Source organism: Thunnus albacares, chromosome 6, assembly GCF_914725855.1.
Source record: "Thunnus albacares chromosome 6, fThuAlb1.1, whole genome shotgun sequence".
Taxonomy (NCBI): Eukaryota; Metazoa; Chordata; class Actinopteri; order Scombriformes; family Scombridae; genus Thunnus; species Thunnus albacares.
This window is the reverse complement of record NC_058111.1, coordinates 19,899,470-19,923,011: the sequence shown is the minus strand read 5'-3', so window position 1 is coordinate 19,923,011 and position 23,542 is coordinate 19,899,470. Positions and strand designations below refer to the sequence as shown.

At 41.2% G+C, this 23,542-nt stretch overlaps 2 protein-coding genes across 6 annotated transcripts in view; both read left to right on the top strand.

Annotated features, from left to right (window-relative positions):
* The window catches only part of LOC122983853 (F-BAR and double SH3 domains protein 2-like), a 77,527-nt gene extending 68,090 nt beyond the window's left edge, over positions 1 to 9,437 (top strand). For 3 of the 5 annotated variants that reach the window (XM_044354014.1, XM_044354018.1, XM_044354017.1), the window contains 7 exons: positions 4,180 to 4,314; positions 4,428 to 4,511; positions 4,644 to 4,821; positions 6,212 to 6,450; positions 7,497 to 7,689; positions 7,891 to 7,985; positions 8,673 to 9,437. In XM_044354014.1, coding sequence (XP_044209949.1) covers positions 4,180 to 4,314; positions 4,428 to 4,511; positions 4,644 to 4,821; positions 6,212 to 6,450; positions 7,497 to 7,689; positions 7,891 to 7,985; positions 8,673 to 8,765 — 1,017 coding nt within the window. In that variant the 3' untranslated portion in view covers positions 8,766 to 9,437. The remainder of the gene's footprint in view (positions 1 to 4,179; positions 4,315 to 4,427; positions 4,512 to 4,643; positions 4,822 to 6,211; positions 6,451 to 7,496; positions 7,690 to 7,890; positions 7,986 to 8,672) is intronic. The other 2 variants (XM_044354019.1, XM_044354015.1) reach the window with 1 other exon arrangement.
* A 3,363-nt stretch (positions 9,438 to 12,800) lies between these two features.
* On the top strand, positions 12,801 to 23,059 carry LOC122983982 (NACHT and WD repeat domain-containing protein 2-like). The gene is made up of 10 exons (XM_044354204.1): positions 12,801 to 12,961; positions 13,077 to 13,165; positions 14,193 to 14,300; positions 15,616 to 15,813; positions 16,266 to 16,407; positions 16,523 to 16,677; positions 17,419 to 17,763; positions 17,995 to 18,096; positions 18,669 to 19,473; positions 19,565 to 23,059. The coding sequence occupies exons 1-10, from the start codon at positions 12,871 to 12,873 to the stop codon at positions 22,693 to 22,695; spliced, it is 5,166 nt and encodes a 1,721-aa protein (XP_044210139.1). The 5' UTR covers positions 12,801 to 12,870; the 3' UTR covers positions 22,696 to 23,059.
* The last annotated feature ends 483 nt before the right edge of the window (positions 23,060 to 23,542 follow it).

Genomic DNA, 23,542 nt, shown 5'->3' with positions numbered 1-23,542 from the left:
GATATTGCAGCTCGCAGTGAACACCAGAGAGGGAGAGAGCGATACCAACTGTGAGAAAGAGAGAGAAAGTCTGGAGAGTGAGGGAGTGAGTAATCTAGGAAGAGACACATTGGGGGGGGGGGATAGGAGGAGTTGCAGTGAAAGAGACAATTGCAGAAGGAGAGAGAGAAAGAGGGGGTGGTGTGATGCGGAGGAGACTGGGGGGGGGGTAGTGTCAGAGTGATAATGCTGAAGTAAAATTGGATGCAGAGGTGAGAGAGATGGGGGGGATTGTGAAAAACTGCGGAGAACATAGAAGAACATACTGTAAGTCTAACAGCACAATCTAAAAATATCAACATTTGCATGTTCCTACAGAAAAATATGGTGACTCAAACAAAGACCTGCATCAGGGTGCACAGGCCTGCAAGCCAAACCCTTCAAACATCTGACACAATATTTCCAATTGCACTGTTAACTGCCAGTAGTCAGTCATGTAATTTCCTTAAAAGTGTTGAAGTTTTCATGTTGTTTACATCTACAACCATTTATCTTTCCTTACCTAATTTATAAGACAAATCAGCTTGAGGTTAGACTTGCTGAAACTCCTCCATCTGGTGTGGTTGTCATTAAAGGAACAGACCAGGAGGCGCACTGAGTATTCAAGCATTTGACAGCAGTTCAACAGCCTTTGATTTTATTTGGAGTGAACAGGGGCCTTAAGAGACTGCTGAGGCAAACAAGAGGGATTGTAATAACAAGGTGCAACAAAGGAAATGAATGGATGGATTGTGAATAATAATACAGAGGAGGGAAGTTCCCTCAGTCCTTTCTTCATTCCACTCAACTTTATTAAAATGACAATGAAATACTGTAAACCATGAACCCTCAAGTCCCTCAGGCCGGCACTGCCTTCATTACAATATCACTTTCACGGTTATTACCTCCAGGACCAATAAAATCTGTGATTGGTCTGTATCTCAGCTGTATTGGTACACACAGAGAGAGAGAGAGAGAGATGTATTTTTGGTGATGTTTTATTGGGTTATTACTGAAATACATGCTGGTCATTTCACTTCAGGGATGGAATGAATTGGCCCTGAGGCGGTGCAGTGTTCTTTTAAATCATTCCAGTAAAGTGGATAAAAGTGACAAAGCACAGTAAACATGCAGCCAACAGAAATGTGGCCAAATCTCAAGATACAGAACTGGAAAGCAGGTTGTTCTGGATTTATCTCTCCACCCAGTAACACATTCCAAGGCTGTATCTGAAATCATTCTCTATTTACTGTATAGTTATCCTTCACCATTTTATTTGAGCATCCGAATTCTGACTGTGAAACTTACCCGCTATAAAGTAGTGTCAAGGTAGCCTGCTGGTTAAGTCCAGTGAATAATCTTAAATAGTACAAATGAACAGTGGCCTGCAGTTTCAATAACAGTTACCACACCGATGAATTAATGACCCAAAACATACAGAAGGGTGACAAATTAAAGGAAAAACTGGCACAGGCCTGAATACTTGACCCCTACAGCGAGGGGATCTGGTGGCTCTGTTATGCTGTGGGAGGCAGTTTGCTGGCATGGTTTGGGTCCACTTGTCCCCTTAGAGGGAAGAGTCACTGCAAATCAATACAAAGTTGTTCTGAGTCATCACCTTTATCTTATGATGAAACATTTCTATCCTGATGGGAGTGGTCTCTTCCAGGATGACAATGCCCCAATTCATAGGACACGAGGGGTCACTGAATAGTTTGATGAGTGTGAAAATGATGTGAATCATATGCTATGGCCTTCGCTGTCACCAGATCTCAAGGATGGTGTTCCTCAGCCTTGGCATTGATTCTAAAAGTCTCTGGAACTCTTCTGGAGGGATGAACATCATTCTTCAAAAAGATATTTGCTCATTTGGTGTTTTGATGATGGTGGTGGGGAGCGCTGTCAAACACGTCTATCTCCCATAGATGTTCAATTGGGTTGAGATCATCATCGGATAAAGGTGATGACTCAGAACAACTTTGTATTGATTTGAAGTGACCCTTCCCTCTAAAGGGACAAGTGGACCCAAACCATGCCAGCAAAATGCCACCCAAGGCATAACAGAGCCACCAGATCCCCTCACTGTAGGGGTCAAGTATTCAGACCTGTACTGGTTTCTCCTTTAATTTGTCAAGCTATGTCAGTTCTACCTTAGAAGAAAAGAACAAGACAGTAGGCTTCAAATCATGGAACATCCAGCACAGTCATCCAGCTGGTTTGGGATGAACCGGACAGAAGGATGAAAACAAAGCAACCTGCAAGTGCAGCGCATTTGTGGGAACTTTTGCAACAGTGTTGAGAAAAACTTATATTTGATTTCCATTGTAGAGAGCATGTATGTTCGGCTGTTATATCTGCAAAAGGTGGTCACTTTGATGCGTTGAAAATTTAGATTAAATTTTGTCATACAAAAAGATTCCATGATATATTTTTTTAATCTCCAATTGTTTATTCTTTCAATACTTAAATTTCAGAGTACACTGAGACATTAAACTATGTCAATAAAGTAGTGTCCATGGCATGTATAATACTTTCTGTTAACAATCCCACAATATAATTTGTTACATTCTTCAGCTATAAAAATAGCTGTTTTGTCTCTATACTTGTCAGAGATGACAAAATGACGATGATCAGTAAGTATCTGAAATTTAAATTTACTGCTCACTATAGAGTCAACCACTGAGCGTCTGTTAAAATGGGGAAATGATTTCAGACACAGCCCAAATGTTCAAGGTGTAACCTTCAGATCTGCAGGGCTTTGCATTTAGGGTGTAACAGAACAAACAGCTCAGAGGATGCATCCTAATGACTTTGGTTATCCCCTGACTTTTCCTTCAGTACCACCAGGAGGTCGACATTTTCAATACTTTGTTGTATGACCAAACAATGACATTCCTAACATCCTCAGCTGCACTTTGTGTTTAGTGCTAATAGCAGATGTTACCTGTAGCATGTTAACACACTAAACTAAGATGCTGAAGTTGGCAAACATTAAACCTGCTCATCATTAGCATTTTAGCATTGTCATTGTCACAAATTAGTGAGAGAGGTTTTTGAAGAAAGACAAGTAAGCATTCCCAGTGGAGAGCTCTGATAAAAGTGTTTATCTTTATTAGGTAACACTTTCAGACCACACCTGAAGGTTATTATTATAGAGCAGAATCTTCTGTATAGGAGACCAAAATAGTGAGAACTCCTCATATACTAATCTCACACACACACACCCACACACACACACCCTAACACACACACACACACCCACCCACACACACACACACACCCTAACACACACATACACACACACACACACACACACACACACACACACACACACACACACATCTGTTTTGTTCTGCGCTGGTGTAGAGTTTACTGTGTCAACAGAAATCTGATGACTGAACACAATGACTTAGGAATGGATAAACACACACATGCACATACACACACACCCACAGTATTGTTATGGCCAGGTCAGCTTACTGTGTGTGATGGATCTTTCTACCAGCCTGGTCACATGACCTTCATATAAGCCAGTGAAATTCTCATAGAACAAAAGAGGGAGGGGCTGGATCATATGATACATCAGCCCCTCTACACCTGTCTCTAAAAGCTGTAGTACCAACTCTGAGCAAGGCAGAGAAACTCAGGCAGGAGAAAAGGTAAGCAAGCATTCGTATAGATTCAGCTGTGACGCTAGCACACAGAGAGGATGCAAGAAGTAGCAAGTCAAAGTCAGTCTCCGTTAAATGGACAGACCTTGTAGCTGGTGAGCAAGAGCAAAGAATGCAGTGGGAGTAGATGTTTAGAAAACATGTAAAGAGCAGAGAGGGTGAACAACAAAGGTTAATGGAAGAGAACAAGAAGGAGCAGTTCAAACAAGCAGAAATAGACAAACAGCATAACAAGTGACCTAGTTTGAGACATTAGAACCAAAAAAAAGTGATCCTGAGAGGCTGATTATCCTGCATCAAATGCTACTAGACTAAGCTGAATTTAACAAGAAAATGTGAAAATTTGCTATCTTGTGAAGTTAGTGAGAAACTGCAGTATCTATGTGTTTTTTTTCTCTGAAGCTGAGGTGAATGGAACCTTTGTTACGCGACCCTTTAGTTATCAGATGTTTTGACTTTATCTTGCTGTGTGTGTGTTTGTATGTTAAAGGGCACAGTGGACTTGGAGCGCGAGGAGGGTGAGGAGTGTGAAGAGAACATGGAGGTTTTTGACGACAGCAGCTCCAGTCCTTCAGGAACCCTGCGCAACTACCCGCTAACCTGCAAGGTCCTCTACTCATACAAGGTGTGTTTTTATTATACAATATGAATGCATATAAATGTCTTATCTTATCATTTCTCACTCTCACTTCAACTTTTGCTCTCTCTATATCACAATGGTCTCTCTCTCTTTCTCAGGCTTCTCAACCGGATGAATTAACTATTGATGAACAGGAGATGTTGGAGGTCATTGAGGATGGAGACATGGAGGACTGGGTCAAGGTACACAAATAAACACATACCCACACACACACACATACAGTTACAAGAAAAGGAGCATAATCTCATCAGTGCTATGTATAGTGTACTGCACATCATGCTTGTATGGTTTCTCTGTGTTCATTTTTCTCCTAGGCTCGCAACAAGACAGGCCAAGTGGGCTATGTCCCGGAGAAATACCTGCAGTTTCCCACCTCCAACAGTCTCCTGAGCATGCTCCAGTCTCTGGCTACACTCGACGCTCGATCACACACCTCGTCCAATTCAACTGAGCCGGAACTGCACTCTGGCTGCATCAATGGAGACACAAACAGTATGGATTGTAACCTAATTAAACTTACTTATAGCCTAAAATAAGCTGGTTCCAGTTGTACCAATGTAATTAAGTTTGTTTCTTCCCATTATGAGGTTATTATGTGCAACTGAGTGAGACATTTTTCTCTTTTCTGCTCCACTGGAGTTGCTCAGAATCCAGCTGTAGATAATGCTGATTTTGCTGAGCAGGGGGCTATTACAAAGAGCTAATGTGGGTCTTCTACTGTACCTTAATGGGTAACTTGATGCAAAATGATTGTCATTTGGTTAAAACAATCAATAGAAGAGTAAAAACTACAAAATTACAGAGAATAATGAGCCACGGCACAGTAAAAAAGTAAATTTTTAGTCCTTATGTCAGGTTTCATGAGCTTTGTTTCTCCTAATTGTAGTGAAGAAAGAGATAAGGAATTTCAGTTGTTCCAGTGTCTCACTGAAACAGAAAACGAAGTTAAGCAGTGGTTAGAGATTAAAACATATCAGTGGCTGCAGGCAAGTTTAAAATAGGCAAGAGCTGAGCTTTATCTCAAACCGAGGCTTTCTTTTTGCCCTTTCTCTTATTTCTGCAACACTATTGGTTGTATCTAAAATTGCATTTTGAAGGGCTAAATACTGCCAGGATAGATAGAGGAAATTCATCAGATCCAGTGCTGCATTTGAAGGCAAATTCTGTTAGACTGAAGACCAGCGTAGAGCTGAAATCCATAACATTTTATATGAAGAATGTTTGATTATGTAAAAAAGGTGTATAAGTTGCCTCAGCTGGAGACACTCTTACTTTGCTTTGAGAAATGTTGACCAGGATTGTTGGGTCGCAGCTAACTGGTTGACAGTGTAAATGACATTTCATTAAATTACTTTAGATGCTTATGTTCATGGTAGCTGATTGGTCAAGCATATTCCCACTGCATACCTCAACAAAGAGGTGAAAAGACCTCAGGAATACAACACTAGATTGTCATCTTGTCATCTCTGTTTTAGTTTAAATGTGGGAAAATGTAGAATAGTTTGCAGCTTTAAGAATTTCAAATCTATTCGTTTTCATTCTTCACTCTTCCCTCCCTACATGCGTTCTTTGTACCCTGACCCTTTTTTCTCTTGCTCCCTCTTCTCTTCCCCTATCCTTTTTTTTTTTTTTTGCTGTGTGTCTGCTCTACTCGTACAATTGGACCCGACGCATGAGGAAATTCTGTCACCTAATTATCATTACAGTTACGTACGTCTTTCCGTCTCTGTCTGTATCTCCCCCTCTCCAGCAGCGTGTACCATTCTCTTTATAACAAGGTACTACATTTCCCCAAGAATAATTATTCCTTCTGTGTATCTCATTACTTTCTCTGCCTCCCTCTTTGTCTCCTCTCTCTCTCTCTCTCTCTCTCTCTCTTCAGTGGTGTATGTGCGTGCACTTTATGATTATGAAGGCCAGGCGGATGAGGAACTCTCCTTCTCCGAGGGAGCGGTGATTCGCCTTCTGAGCCGTGACACTCAGACAGATGACGGCTTCTGGGAGGGGGAGCTAAATGGACGGGTGGGCGTCTTCCCCTCCGTGCTGGTAGAAGACCTCACAGAGAATGGAGAGACCAGCGGAGGAGGGGCGGGTGACATACAGGTACAGGAACACCACCAGGTAACGCCATCAATACCAAACCAAAAAGCTAGAGCCAGGTGACACATTCAGGCAACTTCACAAACATTAACTGACTTAAAGAGGATTTGAAATGGCTACACGCACGTTCTGCTGTTTAGCGCCTCTCTCGAATTGAGCTGGAAATGTTCTCTTATCAGTCTTTCCTCGGGGCAGAAATACCAAGGATAAAGTGTAGTCTACTGCGCCACTTTCTTCCCACCAACTCTCCTCCCCTCCTGCCTGTTGTTCAGTTTATCTATCAGCAGGGCAGAGTTCACAAACAGTAGATCAGAACCGCTGTGTTCCTGCAGCCCCCTGATAACAACCCTGTGCTGCAATCACAGAGAGAGGTCTTATCTGTGGCACTGAGTGCTGGCCTATTAGAGGTTTAGTAACAGGAAGGATACAGCCTCTCCCTTCCTATAAGCCTGTAGACATAACACAACAACTCTTAACAGCTTTTAAGTCATATGTGGGGAAGATTAGTTGAACATTTGAATCCTCCTTTTGCAGCAGAAGCTTCTTAACTAGTAAACTGGCAATATTGCTGTAAGTTGTAGCTCAAAATAACAGTTTGCAATGCGTCTGAGTGAACTTAATTACCTGTTAATACATTTCTCAATCCTTATGAAACTTTTAATTAGTGCATTATAGTGTAGTAGTAGTGGCTGTAGTGTTATACCTATAGTGTATATATATTAAGTTCCTCCTTTACTTACTACATACTGTTTATGTAGACTTTTCCTCTTTATATCTTTCTTACATTCTTTCTTGGTTTCATTTTTGTAGTAAGGTAAGGTTTTTGGCCAGTTTTTAGATTCAATGGACATTTAGACCTGTAGCTCTTTTATTTCTCATAGCTTATTAAGTATAAACAACCAACTTTTTTTTCAGAGTCCTTTTGATTGAGTTGAGTCCAGTTATAGCTTATTTTACCATTTTAATTAATTCAAAAACACAATTTTGCAGACAGTAGATCTGATCTTCACTGTATGTGAAAGGTTACAGGAAATGATGTATTTCTTTATTCCGGTCCCTTTCTGTAGATCTCTCCATCTTTGAAGCTGCCATCTTCTCTCCCGCCTCTTCCGCTGTATGACCAACCTCCCATCAGCCCTTTCACCAGCCCTGAAACCTCCACCCCGCCTCCTCTCCCACGCTCACCCTCCGCCGCACTAAACGGGGAGCACAAGCATCCATTGCCCACCTCGTCACACAAGGGACCGAAAGCCACCCACAGTAAGATACAAACACAATAAACCTAATTTAATTAATTGGTCATTAATGGTCACTGCGTATTTACAGCAGGTTTTCTCTATTGCAAACACCTCTCTCTCTCTCTCTCTCTCTCTCTCTCTCTCTCTCTCTCTCTCTCTCTCTCTCTCTCTCTCTCTCTCTCTCTCTCTCTCTCACTCTCTCTCTCTCTCTCTCTCTCTGTAGATCAAAGTTCTGGCAGGAGTCCAGTGTCTCCAGGATTTCCTCAAACTCAGCCACTCCGATTCACTCCTGAAGGAGGCCCGGGCAAACTACGACCTGTTAGTATTAAGTAGTGTTTTTACGGCTGTGCTGTCAAGAGTTAATGATCTACAGTAGGATGATGTGTGATGTCTTCAACCATGTTTTCCTTACAGTTTAATGTGATACACGATTCCACTGTTACAAGGCAAATACCATAATATCTGTCATAAAGTTAGAGGCAGTTAGTTGTCTGACTTAAATCTTAGACAAGCATCATTTTCAGAGACAAGATGTTAAATTAGATACTAAAAACTGATCCATGCCATTTTTACAGTTTTGTTATAGTGTGTGAAATGTATGATGTGTTTATTGCAAGGTTATCTGGATCATTATTTTGAGTCTTGCCACCCTGCCACGAAGGTAGGTTTTGGTTTTTAGGGAAACATTGCAATAGTAAGAAGACACTGTTATTGTGTATTGTATGTTATGTATTTCAGTGTAACGAAGTGAGTTAAAATGGAGTGTTATTATAAAAAAAGACTAAACTAAATGTAGACTAAATGTAGAAAATAAATATTTCTAACTTTTTGAGGTACACTTTTTGGAGATAAAAGGTTTGTGTCCCACAGCAGGAATATGATGGTATGCGGTTTGTCAAATTAAGAAAAGTAGGCCATCTTTGTTTTTGCCTTGGCAATAGTTTTCCTCACTTTGCTCTTATTCTCAAACTCAAATGTAATATCTGTGTTCTTTCACTGCTGCAGGTGCGCGCTGCTCCTCCTCCACCCAAACAGCACCCCCGCCGACAGCAGGAGAAGAGCGACAAGACGGAGGAGGTGGAGATCACACTGGTGTGACAGCCAGACGAGCTGGCAGGCGGTTATAGACACACAAAAAATAAACAGATGACAGACAGACGTATCCTACAGGCTGGGGAACTAACCTGCTCTGAACTGAACTGAGCTTAAATAAAGTGATGTGAAGCAAACTGAACTGAACCACGTCAACCCCCACCCCACCCCCCCCACCCCCAACCTGCCCCCAGCCACTCCGCATCGTCTGTTATCCTCAAGTTGAGAAGGAGGGCAGAGAAAGGGGGGAAAAAGGCAGAATATCCAATTAAATAATCTCCGTATTAGCTTCCTAACGAAGTGCAGCAGTAGCCGCCCCCACGTTCTTCTCCGCCCTCCCCCATCCTTCCATTCTTGCCTTAAAACCCCCTCACCTCATCGGGCAGCAGACCAGAGCACACTGAAGAGGAGGAAGAGGAGGAGGAAGAATGCTTGCGGAGGGGAGGAGTGTGAGGGAAAAATAGTGATGAGTTTGGCCAGTTTTCATTTATCTTGTTAACTTTACTTCCAAGATATTTTAAGGCGGATTATCTCACTGCACAGGCAGAGCATTCTGTTACGTTTGAGAAATGTCCGTGTTTTCACTCACTTGCTAACAAACAATCATGAAACATGAAAAAAGTTATCAAGCCGCAAAACTGACAAAATATAGTGAAAGCTGTAAAAATAAATATTACATTTTATACTTTATCAGTTGGCAAAAAAAATTTTTTTTTTTCTAGTTTATTTATCTTTTACTATTTCATTTTTATTTTTCAGGTCCTTCATTTTCCTATTTTTCAGTTCTGGCACACATTTATCTATTCCCTATTTTTCCCATGTAGATGTAGTACAAGCATAAGGAAAATTGCTTGTATGTGTAGTAATGAACAGGATTGTGTGGCTAACTAGCTTAACTGAAAACACTGATAGCTTAGCGCACAGACCATCAGCTGTTCAGCTAATGTTAGCTACCTAGCAGAAGCTAACTTTTACATAAAACTACAGAGGTTTTGAGTTTTTGACATTATGATAAAAGAGACATTTAATCCAAAAGATGACACAGTAAAGTCCGAGACTTGTTTCTATTGTGATCCTTTGAAGAAGAAAAGAGAAGCACTTTACTACATTTTGTCAGTGTTGGGGCTCCATAAAAAGTGAGCTTAATGAGTAAAAATAAATTGCCAAACTTGTCATGTTTTGGAGTGCAGTTGGGGTTGAAGTAAATGGACAGAGAAACTGGGTGGTGTGTGGGTGCAGCGTCCCTCCCCTCCCCACCCTTTCCCTCGCCATATATAGTCCTTATCATCATACGTATTCAATGTGTATTAGTACAGTACATTACTGTTGTCATAGGAATGTTATGCACAGCGTTTCATATAGACTAACTCAGCTGAATGGAATACCATGTCTGATATGTAGTGGAAGTTTTATCCTCATCGTATACTGAAAGGGCATTGTAAATACAGTATGGAGGAGAGATAAAAGGAGAGACGGGAGGAGAGGACGACAGAAAAAGACAGAAAGGAGAGGCTGGATCCTCCCCTCTGCTCCTATCTCCACTTCTCTTCCCATCCCTCCTTTCTTCCTCTCCCTCTTTTCTCTAATGTCTGTCCTGTCCATTGGCAGTCAGTGTGAATCGGTGGCTGTCATCATATACACTCATACAGTTATATAATATTACACACACATTGTTATATCTTCTTTGAGCGCCTGTGTCACTGATTGGTTCAGGAAGAGGCCAGAGGTGCTTTCAAAGGCACTGAAATTGCAAGTATTCACTATGTGGTGACAAAGAGAAGTTTTATTTCAGATGATATAGGCACTGAACATACAGTATTTTGGAGGAGTTTTGGTGTTTTCATGGATACACAGCTTTTATCCCTGCAGATCTCCTTTCACATTGATTTTGTTCATTTATAGCATCGATCATTTCATCTCCATCACATTGCAACAGAGAAAACTTCATCCATAAAAACACATCAACCTTTAACATTTATCAATCTGATATCTTTTCCTTGTGTTTTCCATTTCCATTTTCTTTGATCAATGGTGGCTGATATGGAAGAGATATATAAAGAAATACATCCTGCTAAATGGACAGAATTAGCAAATGACATTCAAGTGGAGCTAAGTACAATTCTCTTGTGTTTTTTTACTGACAATAATTAAATCTTCCCCCTTAAATACCCTTCAAGCCTTTAAACTCCTTGCCAAAAAGGGCAGCGTAGCACTTTTATTTATTTGTACCTTGTTCCCTGGAAAGTAGCAGTACCTTCACATAGCATCAGAATGGATAGAAAGGACAGACGTCAGAGCTGCTCTGCTCATTCTGAATCTATGGTGGATCCTCTTTGTTTCAGTGTGACTGATATTTTTTTTATTTTTTATTCTCCACTCTTCTAAAGAGATGGAGCGATAATTGTGGACAATGTAATTTGGTGTTTTTCTTAACTTATAAAAACAAAAAGATGATTACAAAATAAGGGAGGTTTTGAATGGAGACATGGAGAAAATGTAGTTTTTGGTCTTGAGATAGGCCTGGTTGTTTGCGTGTGTGATTGTTTATAGGAGAGAGGAGGAATTTTGATCAGATCAGTTTTTTTTACTCTGAAGATGTGGCCCAGTTCCTTACTACATATTTATTCTCGCCAGGTTTTGAGCTCTTTGAGTATTCAAGCTGAATAAATTACAAAGATTTCAGTATCGATACTAAAGTCGCTCAATTTTTGAGGGTGCTGGAGACAATTAAAACTAATTGTTCACAGTGGTGAGACGGCTCCAGACACACAAGATTAAATCTGTGTTGCTTTATCTTTGAGTTTAAAGGTGTTTGTAGCTGCACATTTTGTTTCACTACCCCTCAGTATAAAAGTGCACATTACATTTAATTCATTGCATACTAACTGCAAAAAGTACATTCTGTAGTAGTATGGAGTTGGGACACAGCTTTACAGTAAACCCTCTAAAGTCCTCATCTGGGATCAAACTGATTTGTTTCCTCTGTGCAAGGTGGAGGTAAATTATGTTAGACAGAAAAGTGATGCAAGAAATGAAGAAAATACAAAATAATCACTTTTTTTTTTTTTTTGCATCAGCTTTTAGAAACATAACAGTTTGTGTAGCATCCACACATAACAACGTTAAGCATGCTGGACTGGAATTAGTTACAGTTTCAGATCCAAACCTCTGCTCCTCTGCTGCTGTTGGAAGTGGCGTTGACTTGTGATAGTGTGGTAAAAAGGCAACTTGAACAGCAGCCTCTCCTTGATCTCTCTGAGATCTTCATTTTTAATGGCTTTCAAACTTGTTTTGAAGTTTATGGTTTACAACAGAACTTCCCATCATAAGTGCTCAATCAGTCTATCAAATATAAAATTTGTGACAGGATTATTTTCCCTTTTTTAACAGTCCTTTTGGTCCGCTACAGTGTTTAATTGTTTGGTATGAGCCTGTTTTTGGTTTTTATGTATTATATAATTCTATTTTTTTTTTTTTTTGATTCATCCTTCGATTTGGAGCAGCTGCACAGCTGCTATTATTAACGATGTGATGGAGCAACTGGCCTTCTCTCTCTTCACAGACTGTTGCCATGGTGACAATAATGAGAACAGGTGCAAAAGTCTTTCTGCATATTATTATTGGCTGTACAAAAAAAAACAAAGTTTGTATTTATTGTGTACAAATGTTAATTAATAAAAAAATATGGGAAATTGTCTCTGTGCTGTGGGTCTGTTAATGTGTATGTGTGTGTGTGTGTGTGTGTGTGTGTGTGTGTGTGTGTGTGTGAGTGTGTTTGATGGTGCCTTCTTGTAACTTAATCATGTGTTTATTTGTGTGAGTGTGCACCTGTCCTACAAACTTGAGTATTATGTACACAAGTGAGAATTTATGTGATTGACTAATGCATGTGTGTGTGTGTGTGTGTGTTATGTAGATGTTCCAGTCACTAGTAGTGGGTGTGATCATGATAACACACTCTATAAACACCCGGGGCCAGAATTTCCTGAGTGCAGCGAGAGGGAAAAGGAGAAACACAAGCCGGAGGAGAGACAGCAACTGTGAACCTTTAATTTGGCCCATGAAAACTTCCTTTTAAACTTATTTTTTAAACGATACCTACTGATCAGGCATGTGCTCCAGAGGAAAAAAAACGGACCGATCTTCTAATTCCAGCCGCAGGTCGTCCTGTGTGAAACTTTATCTGTGCTCCAACCCAGAGGGTATGTTCATGAAACTTAAGTATCAGCAGAATGTTCAGGTTTTTTAAAGGCAGATAATGTTTGTGCTTTGTGTTTGTGAATAGATGAGTATCTTGTGTGTTTATGCTCTGTATAGATAGCGTGATGGAGCGCAGAGCTCTGAGAGAGAGTGTATTCCCTGAACTTAGAGAGCGATGCAGACACACACTGGGAGTGGACATCAGGGTGAGTAAACATAAAATTTACTAAATACTGCTCCCTGCATAGAAAAAAAAGTCAATTATAGCTTCCATCATCTTGCAATTGTGTGCATGATTGGATGTTGCACTTAGGAAAGTACTATTTTTTAATGTCATCCTAACTCCTGGTGCTATTAATGACTGTCAGAGAGGTGGAGGTGATGTTTAACTAAGGTCCAATGGAGAAAACTTTGTTACTGTATCTTCCTCGATGGGGAAACGAAAGATTACAACTTCACATCAAATCTATGGCAGAAAGTCAAGTTACAGGCATTAAGTTGCATTCTATTAACAGTGATATGTTCCTGAAAAAGGGTACTGGTAGCACCACTCACCTTTTCACTTGATCTAGTGGCTGAAAAGTCTGCTGCTTTTTAAAGTCAATTTTGTGCTTGTGTGTGTTTTTTTGCTTCTATGAATACAGAGTCTGAATCAAAAGCAGATATTTGCATGATCTCAATTTATGTCTGCAACTAACAATTATTGCCATTCTGAATGAATCTGTCAATTATCCCAGACATTAAATTGATTAAAAAAAATATTTTGTCCATCAAAAAACAACTATTCAATTTACAAAGAAATAAAATTGAGTGACTACCCGATGCATGGAAGTTATTTCATCCATAATGTCCGTGTGTGTGTGTGTGTGTGTGTGTGTGTGTGTGTGTGTGTGTGTGTGTGTGTGTGTGTGTGTTTTACTCTTTCACACCATCCCCCCAAGGCCATTACTGTAGAGATAGTCAATTCTCATCAACTTTTCCAATTTGACAAAATAAAGAGGAAGAAAAAAAGATGAGCAGATGTAAAGCGACTCTGTGTGTTGTGTGTCCATTTGTGTCCTTTTGTGTGTGTGTATGTTTGTGTATTTAATCACCTCAGGGGCAGTTCAACCAGCACATTGTGCCATCTCTATTCAGCAGCATGTGTATTTAGAAAGATGGAAGAGAATGATACTGAGCCATGACTTGTTATTACATCTCACTGTGTGTGTGTTTGTGCGTGTCTGTCTGCAGGTGATAGACCCGTATGAATCCAGTGATCCCAGTCGTTGGCCAGATGAAAACACCAGACAGCAGCTGATAAAAGAATGCAGAGAGAGCTCTGCTGGACCTTTTTTACTGGTAAATAAATCTCTAAGATTAAAGGACAGGTTCACAATTTTTCAAGTCTGTCCTAAAACAACAGTCGGGTGCCCAAATAAACACTGATACATTTTTTTTCTTGCTACAATCATTCCTCTTGTTCATACTCACCATTAAAAGATCCCTTCATAATGCACTTTTCCTCTGTGCAAAAATGTATTTAAAAGTTTATTTGAAGTTAATATGAGGCTTCAGCTGTCTAAATTAGTCAAATCAAGTCAATATTTCAAAGTTACATTCTTTGTAGAACTAAATTCCCTCTTTTTGTTAGGATCCTTCCGCTGCAGCTCAACAGGAAAACACTGTCCGTTAAGACACAAAGTGAGAATTGTACACTGGAAAGGCTGTAACTGTGAAAGATATGTGACTAACTCAGATTGTTGAAGCCTCGTTTTATCTTCAGATACAATTTTTAATACATTTTTGCTCAAAATAAGGCCTTTAGATTTTGTCTTCCATCACTAACATTGAAAGCACATTTGGAGATCTTCTAATGATCAGTATGAACGAGAGGAATGATTACAGAGGCCAAAACCTCTTTCAGTGTTCATTTGGGCATCTGACTGTTGTTTTAAGACAGACTTGAAAAATTGTGAACCTGTCCTTTAATGTAATGATGAGAACAACATATATCAGGCTCTACAGGAGAATCGTAGTGGTTAAAATCATAACTATAAAGTTACATTTACTAACAGCTGCTGTTAAATCAATTCAATCTTGAGGTTTTTAGTATTATCTGTACAGATTTATCTGTAGAATCTGGGGGTCGGACAGACTATGTTGTAACTGGAAAGTCACAGGTTTCATCACCACAACAACAATGTAGCTATTTGAGCTTGTGGCCTCAATCAAGACTTTGTGTTTCTCCTGGTGTTTCTTAAATTTGACCAGCTCTCAGAAGGTAGACACTCAGATACCTATTTGTCAGTTTACTCATTGAATCGCTATCTTGATTAAAAGAAAAAGACACATGTGACCAGACTGAATTCCTAATTCTAATGTTTAAAAGTCAAACAATTAAATTCAAAGGACATTACAAAGTATGACTTAAAAATTCAATCCACATCTCTCTGGCACAGTCTACAGTTGAAGATAAGACTCCATTGGACTACACAGGTGTTCCTGTTTTGCATCCAGCCCCTGCACTTCATCAGTCATGTATTAATTTGTAATGTCACATTCATTTCCATCAAAGAAGAACAATGAGTTGCTGCCAAGCTTCATTCATCCATAAACGCAGTACAAATGCATCCTGTGCTGCTGTTCCCTCTGTGTCCACATGGCGGTGCTGCAGGCTCTGATCGGACATCAGTATGGCAAAGCCAGCCTGCCTGCCCAGGTGGAGGTGTCAGAGTACCAGCTGCTGCTGCAGGAGAGCCAGCAGGCGGGCATCAGCACTCAGGAGCTGGAGAGAGTTTACAAAAGGGACGAGAACAGCATCCCTGCGTCCTACTGCCTGACACCTCCACACAGACACACCTGCTGTCCTCAGGTAATTACTCTGAACCTCAGAAATACACCATTGATCTATTCATTCAGTTACGGTATTTACTGTCAGACTAAATCATAATTAAGATCTGCTTGTTAAGGAAACAGGAGTAGGTTTGTCCAAGTACAGCTGCTAATTAAATGTGAGTAAAAAAGACTGATGGGTTGGTTTTTATGAATAATTGTCTTAAAATATGTTATAAAATAAACATTTCTACACAAATAATGCTCTCTTTAAGTATTTATTTCCATATGAGACCATATAATATTAAAATATATCATTTAATATTCTAAATATTTAATAATCCTGGATGTCATCATGTGTTTATATCCTGTATATCAATATTTCCATAGAGTATGTTAAATAATAATTATCCCTCTTCTCCTTATTTTTGATCATACTTATGAAACTGTGGTGCTATTTTCTAAAATATATCTGACTGTTTTTCTGTTCAGCAGGCAGATGTTAAAGAGGAAGAGGAGAACAAGATGGAGGATAAAGAAGAAGAGTTGAGGAAGGTGTTGCAGACCACTGTGACTCTGTGTGTCCACAGTGGTGTTCTGACTGCAGAGAAAGCTCACAGATATTACAGATCAGGTGAGCTAATATGTTTTAATGTCTGTGTGAGCTATAATATGTCTGTGTGTTGATATGTGTGTTTGCTCTGTGTTCAAGTATAATGAATAAAGTGTGTTTTGCTGCCTCTCTCCAGCCCTGGATGCAGATCTGCGATTTGCTCTGGAGGGTCATCCTCGTAGTGACATCATCAGACGCTGCGTGGTTTACATTCACAAGGTTGTCAACGCCAAAGGCGAGCAAGTGAAGGGACAGATGAGTTCAAAACTGCAGCCGCAGTCAGAGGCAGAGGTGAGACTCCATCATTTAGTCATGAGCTACTGAACACATGTTATATCCTACAACAGAAGAAGTATCATAATACACTTTCATTCACATACAGAGTGGTGTGAGTCATAGAGAAAAATACGTTTACTGCGTCCAAAGCAAGACAAACTTTAATCTTTAAGTTTTGAAAATGATTCCTGAATTAAGTGATACAACACCAATATTCTTATATTCTCCATTTTGGAAAAAAAAAAATACAGCTGAATATTTGGGTACTTTTGCATGTCAGAAACCCAGTTTTCGTTACAGAAGGAGCAAGTGCACACATGTTTATAACGAGACAGGTCAAAATCATAATGAGATGCATGACATTTTTGTTAACTGTAGTTTATGAATCACCTCTATAAACATCTATGAACAGACATCAAGAATAAGATTCATGTAAATATGACAAAAGAAGCATAACATCATCATCATGCTTCCATTAATAAAGAGTATGTGCAAAATAAGTGCTCTTTGACTTTTATTTAAGTTCATTTTTATGATGAGTTTCTGACAAAAACATGATTTTGTGGACTATCTGAAATGTCTCTCTCATATATCTGCATCTTATAGACTTTGCTCGCATAAAACCAGTCGTTTCATGTTTTATAGATGTGATTGTTCGCTTTTGTAGAATATCAGAGGTAGCAGAATATAAAATACTATCTTGAGATGTAGGATGTATCAAACGTGCCACAGAAAGTGTCCTCTCTGTATTTTCAGGCAGACCCTGGAAGTACAAAACCCTCTGAGGAAGAATTACTATCAGAGATGTGTGATAGCTTCCTTCGTGGCCTCATCACCTCCTGCCGGCTTCTGGTCTACACCATCACCACAGAGTGTGACCGTCGCCACGGTTACACCACAGCCAGGAGGCGGGGCTTCACTGAGTCTCTCTGCCAGCAGGTGTTTTCTGACATGGTGCAGTTGATTGGCAGCTCAAACGTCTCAGAGACCAGTGGAGACTCTCACCTGGGTGACGCTTTGGCTCGAGAGAAGGCCGAGCAGGAGGAACTTTGTACCATCCTGTCAAGATTTTATGACGTCATACGCCCAGAAGAGGAAGAGGTCAGGATGAAGGGGTTTTTTTTGAAGGGTTTCCAATGACAAAAGATTAAATCTGTAGATATGATCTCTTTTGTCCCTTAATAAATCAGATCTGCTGTTTGTGCGTACTTTGTAACACACATTATAGATATTTTCTCATTTTCTCTGTGTTGTGAAATTCTGATGAACCTCAATGCCAAAAAGTTGAGCTGCAATATAACATCACTGGAGTTTACTTTTCATTGGTTGTAGATTAAACCGTATGTGGAGCAGAGCGACCAACAGCGCCCGCTAGTGGTCACGGGAGGACCATGTGCAGGGAAGACAGTACTACTGGCACACTGTGCTCAACAGGTAGCTGGAATGACAAGTGAATTATGAAACTCAATATATTGACAGATGTTTCAAGGTGTATTAAAATGCCAATATGCATTAACTCCCCTCAACTCCCCCTTTTCAGGAGACAATAAAAGAAATACCAGAAATAAGTATTCACAACTAAGTATGATGGGAACTCATAAATGTTTTTTTTGTTGCAATTTTCATTTTATTAAATCGATCGAGCAGCAGTCTACTTAAAAAGAAGAATGTTTCTCAGTGCTCACTCTACTCATTTGTGAATTCAATTGATTTTTTTCTGCCTGGAAGCACTTTAAAGGACTTAAAGAGATTTAATATAGAGGCAACAAGAGGAGTTTGGTTCTAGTGTCTAGTAGCTTTATCAAGAGAAATGACCCATATGACTAAATCATATATTCCAAATGTAAAAGGGTTCAAAAATAAGACAAGTTCATCAACAAATAAACAGTTAAAAACAAACCTAAGGGCAAAACAATGCTAACGAGACATTTGCACTGTAATATGGTGCTACAGAGTCTGTACTACATGGTCCTGACTATATGTGTGTTTTTTTTCTCTCTCTACAGATAAAGTCTTGGCTACAAGAAAACAACCCTGTGGTGATCGCTTATTTTACCAACTTGTCAATCAACCCTTCTCCAAATCACCTGTTGTCCAGCCTTTATTATCAAATCACCACTCACTACTTTTCCTCTACGCGGGGTACAAACTTCTACATTGGCACCGATCCTGACGATCCTAACTATATTAGTAACCAAAGAGACAAAAATTCCAACTGCACTCCTACAGCTAACCAGGATCCTCACCATGAATCCAGCACCGAGGTTTCTGACAATAACCTAAACCTTAATACTATGCCCTGCCCAGACCTTGCAGACCCCAAACATGTCGTCTTAAAACCTGATGTTAGTCTATCTGAGCTTAAAAAACATCTCTCCCTCTCCCTCTCCCTCCTGCCTTCTGCTAAGCAGCCTTTAGTTCTGATCCTTGATGGCTTGGATCAGATCGGAAATAACTTTGCAGCGCAAATCATTGACAGCCTACCCTCCCCCCTTCCTCCCGCAGTCAAACTCATCCTGACAGTCTCCTCCAACCGAACTCCTGTCCTGCAGGCCATCGAAGCACATTACCCACAGTGCAGTCCACCTCCCTGTGTTTCAGAGGGCAGTGAGAAGAAGTCAGGATATGTGTGTGTCCGGCTGGGGTTGGCCGACAGGAAACAGTGTGTGAAGATGTTGGAATCGCTGCTGAGCAGTTCAGGGAGGAAGGTCACATCAGGACAGCAGGCGCTGGTGAACCAGGCGCTTGCTTCCTGTTGTCTGACTCTCTATGCTCGCCTCCTGCACATGCACACATCTCTCTGGCTCTCTGGTATAACTGATTAGAGTTAAATAACACTTTTTGGAGATATAATCACCTTGCTTTTCTCTTATTCTGCTTCTTTTCTTTTTCCATCCATCAGATTCAGAGCTTACTGAGTCGTCTCTCCACGATGGCGTCCATTCATCCATTTCTGCACTGCTGGATCACCTTGAGCAGAAACATAGTCCTGGTCTCGTGGCTCGTGCCGTTTCTTACCTCACCCTCTCCAGGGCTGGACTCACAGAGGCCGAGCTCACCGATCTCTTGTCCAGCAATGACAACATACTGGCTGAGCATGTTCAGCGGGATCAGAAGGTCACACAAGTAGACGTAGAGAAACTTCTTTTAGATTTGAAGAGCTTTCTCATCCGGAGGACAGTTTCAGGGTCACAGGTTTTGTCATGGGTGAGCAGGCATTTTGGGCTAGTTGTGGCTAAGCGGTATTTAGGCACTCATGAGGCGAGGAGTGAAATTCATTCAGAGATGGCGGATTATTTTAGTGGCCGATGGGCCTGTGGAAGTGCTAAACCACTTCTTACTGCCCCAATGAAAATGTACACAGACAGGCAGCCATCCAGCCAACCATTTGTCTTCACTTCTTCCTCCAAAGAGGTTGGCCGAGTGAACTTGAGGAAGGTCGTAGAATTGCCGCATCATTTGCAAGAAAGTGACAGGTGGGAAGAGTTGGAGCATGGGCTGCTAATGTCACTGGGGTTTCACCAGGTTATGGTTCGAGCTGGACTCCTCGGGGATCTAGTAGCCATGTTGAAGAGGGAGAGGAGATCATCCACATTCACCTTTTCAAGAGAAAGAGCACTCCTAGCGAGCATACTGACGTCTTCGGCTTGCGTCTTGCAGAGCTCACCCCTGGAGCTGCTCACAGTGATGGAGACGAGCCTCCTCCCTTGTCTGGAGGTGTTTCCTGCACTCAAAGGGTATGTCAGAGAGATCAGAGAGGAGAGGAGGAACAGAGGTAGTGGTTTAGGTGTGGCACTTTCTCCTGCTCCCTCCACTGTCGCCTCCATTCAGTGTTTGCAGTTTGATGCTGGAGCCAGGGAGGTTTCTGTTACCGAAGTAGCTGCGACTGAGTGCGGGATTGTCACAGAGATCATTGATGATTGTTCAGCATGGATATGGAAAGGCTCTCGGGGTGATGTAGCTAAACTATCGCTAACATGTGAGCAGGAGGAAGTGAAGTTTGCAGGGGTGAAAAGTAGCGGACGTTTTATGCTGCTCTCCACTCAATGCAACAAGCTTTTCTTGTGGGATGTGATGGGCCCAGAAATGTTCCTGGAGGTTAAGGACCCTTTAAAAACAGAATTTGCTGAATCAAGCAAACAAAAAAAAATCAAGGGGTTTGTTGCATGTCAGAAAAAGTTGTGTGTGTGGTGGAAAGGTGCGAGCTCTGTGAGTGTGTTTGAGGCCTCTGGTGAGACCGTGACTCATTTCCAGTGTCAGAGCTGTGTGACCTGTGTGGTTTGCTCTGTTAATGGCTCTTACATGTACTGCGGGCAGGAGGAAGGCACCATTTCTATATTTGACACAGACAGTGGCAGTTTCCTTGGCATCTGTTCAAACTCAAACCACAGTTCTGTTGTATCAATAATCCTGTGTGAAGATAAGCAGGAAATGGCATGTGTTGACAGCACGGGGGATGTAACCCTGTGGGATGTGGCAGCCAAAACACAATCGCCCAGACCAGTCAAAGAACGCTTTACTGGGGGTAAACCTAATATCGTGCTCAACACAGATTACTCAGATGAAATCAACACTTTATTGGTGTGTCAATATAACCAGGTTACAATATGGGATACATGTGACTGGGAGGTGTGGGACCAGTTCTTAGCTCCACAGGGTAGGGCCTTCATTCAAGCTGTGCTCTCCCAGGATGGCCACCTTTTTCTGGCTTTGCTAGACACCTGTCCCCTGGTTTTGGTGTGGTGGGTCAGCACAGGGGAGTGTGTTCTCTCCTTAGAGACAAACAAGCAACCTCTTACACTCCTCAAAATAGCCTCAGATGTCACATGTGTCACCCATGACGGCTGCCTCTTAGTGTGGGACTCTGAGATGATATACACTGCGGGTGCAGCTCCAAAAATGCAGCGTGGAGTGAAAGAAGTGGTGGTGGAACAAACAGGGGAGTGGTTCTACACCACTGATGGGTCAGAGACAGTGTGGGGATGGAGCTTAGAGACAGGCTTTCCACATGCTAACTTCCAGCATGATGGTCCTGTGGAAAAGCTGCGGGTTTCTCCGGATACCATTCACCTTGTGACGCTCTCAGCGGGAGAAATTTACGTTTGGGTGACAGAAACAGGGCAGAATATCCTGCGGATCAGTGGCAGCAGAGCTACAGACATCCTGATAACGCCTAATAGTAACTTTGGGGTGAGCATCTCTGACAGAGGGCTGTCTCGGGTTTGGAAACTGGCAAATGGGGGCATTGTGTGCAACATTCACGTGCACCTATCTGACGCACAGGTGTCGCCTGAGAGCACTTTCCTTATTGGGTGTCGCCGTGGAGACCTGCTGGCTGCCAGTCTGTGGTCGGGCACAATCAGCAAGCGTTTCTCCTGTGTGGAAAGCTCAGAGCACGTTGTTGCTTTTCACACGCTTTCAGAGCACCCAGACTTTGTGGTGGTTATGGTGGCCTCAGGGGGATTATACACCTGGAAAGTATCAGAGGAGACAATGTGCAGGCACTTTGAGCTGCCTGAAACATTTCAATGTCAGCCACAGGTCTTCCAGATGTCCTCTGATGGGAACTACGCACTGCTGTCCACTGATAATGGAGCCATCACCCTGCTGGACCTGTCTCAGGTCAGACTGTGCTCTTTTAAAGTAGAGGGTCCTATAATAAAAGCCTGCCTGGATAAAAGTGGATGCTTTGCTGCCTATATATCCCATCCTACCAGCCTGGAGAAAAGCTGTGTCTGTCACCTGCATGCGAGGCCTGTCCTCACAGTGGTACGACTCTCAGACGGGGAAAGAATAGGGACCGTGTTTCTGTCTAAGAATCCCTCGACTCTGGTTATGTGTGAGCAACAGTGTGTGTTTGTGGGTTTTGAGGACGGGTCTGTGGGTGTGTATTCTATCTTAGATGTAATGATCAGTGGGGAGGGGTTGGTCGGGTGCAGGGATGATTTGAATGGTCAGGTGAGAGAATGCAACTTTGACAAGGAACCAGTCAGATGGTTACCTCTAGCCATCCCAAATATGATGTGGCCTTAGCTACTGTATATAATACACTTTTGAACAAGGAGTGCATACTGTATGTATATATTTACTTTAGTTTGATACCACACAAAGGTGAAGCACATGTCTCAGAGATGTTTAATTTGTAGATATATATACTGTATAGACTGATATAAACATACTGTATGTGTCTATATGTCCAACAGATCTGGGGGACACATGATGGTCTGTTTTTTAACCAGAAAACTCATCTGTCTGAAAACTGCATCATCATTTGTTTAAGTTTCAGCTTGCTGAGTCATGATGATGATGATTCACCTGTGCAGAAAGTCAAACACAACATTTATCTGACTTTCATTTCTGTGAAAACAAAACCAGTATCTGATCCTTATGTACTGTATTGTTGACACACCAATCATCTTGTCACATTTATTTGAAATGAAATAAAGTTGTTGTAAATACCAGATTCATTTCTTATTTTGAATTAAAAGGCGATGTCACTTTTTACATTTTGTATTAGTAAGATTAAAAATTACTCTTTTTTTTAATTTTTTTTTTTTTTTTTTTAGAAATGTCAGAAGATACTTAAAAAAAAAGAAAAGAAACTGGCCTTTTGTTGACCACGAAAATGATCACATAAATGTGTTCTCAAGGCATCGAAATAACAGATATCATCTCCTCTCATGATAATTACGGTTGTTGTTATGGTGCCTTTCGAGTCACTCTTAAGCTCGTAAATTTGAATACTCCAGCCATACCGGTATCCAACTAGTGGTAAATTGCTTACTCTTGCTCGGAGGCAATTTTACCCTGTAACACAAGTATTTACTATGTTACTTATTTAAAGCTCCGACCGCATAGCTTCCACACGCAGCAGCAGCAG

What these genes read in the sequence shown, in the direction of transcription:
- LOC122983982 (XM_044354204.1), top strand. Translation starts at nt 12,871, where the DNA reads ATGTGCTCCAGAGGAAAAAAAACGGACCGATCTTCTAATTCCAGCCGC. An exon ending in TCACAGATATTACAGATCAG is followed by an intron (nt 16,408 to 16,522) that starts GTGAGCTAATAT and finishes GCCTCTCTCCAG; the next exon opens with CCCTGGATGCAGATCTGCGA. An exon ending in AGCCGCAGTCAGAGGCAGAG is followed by an intron (nt 16,678 to 17,418) that starts GTGAGACTCCAT and finishes CTGTATTTTCAG; the next exon opens with GCAGACCCTGGAAGTACAAA.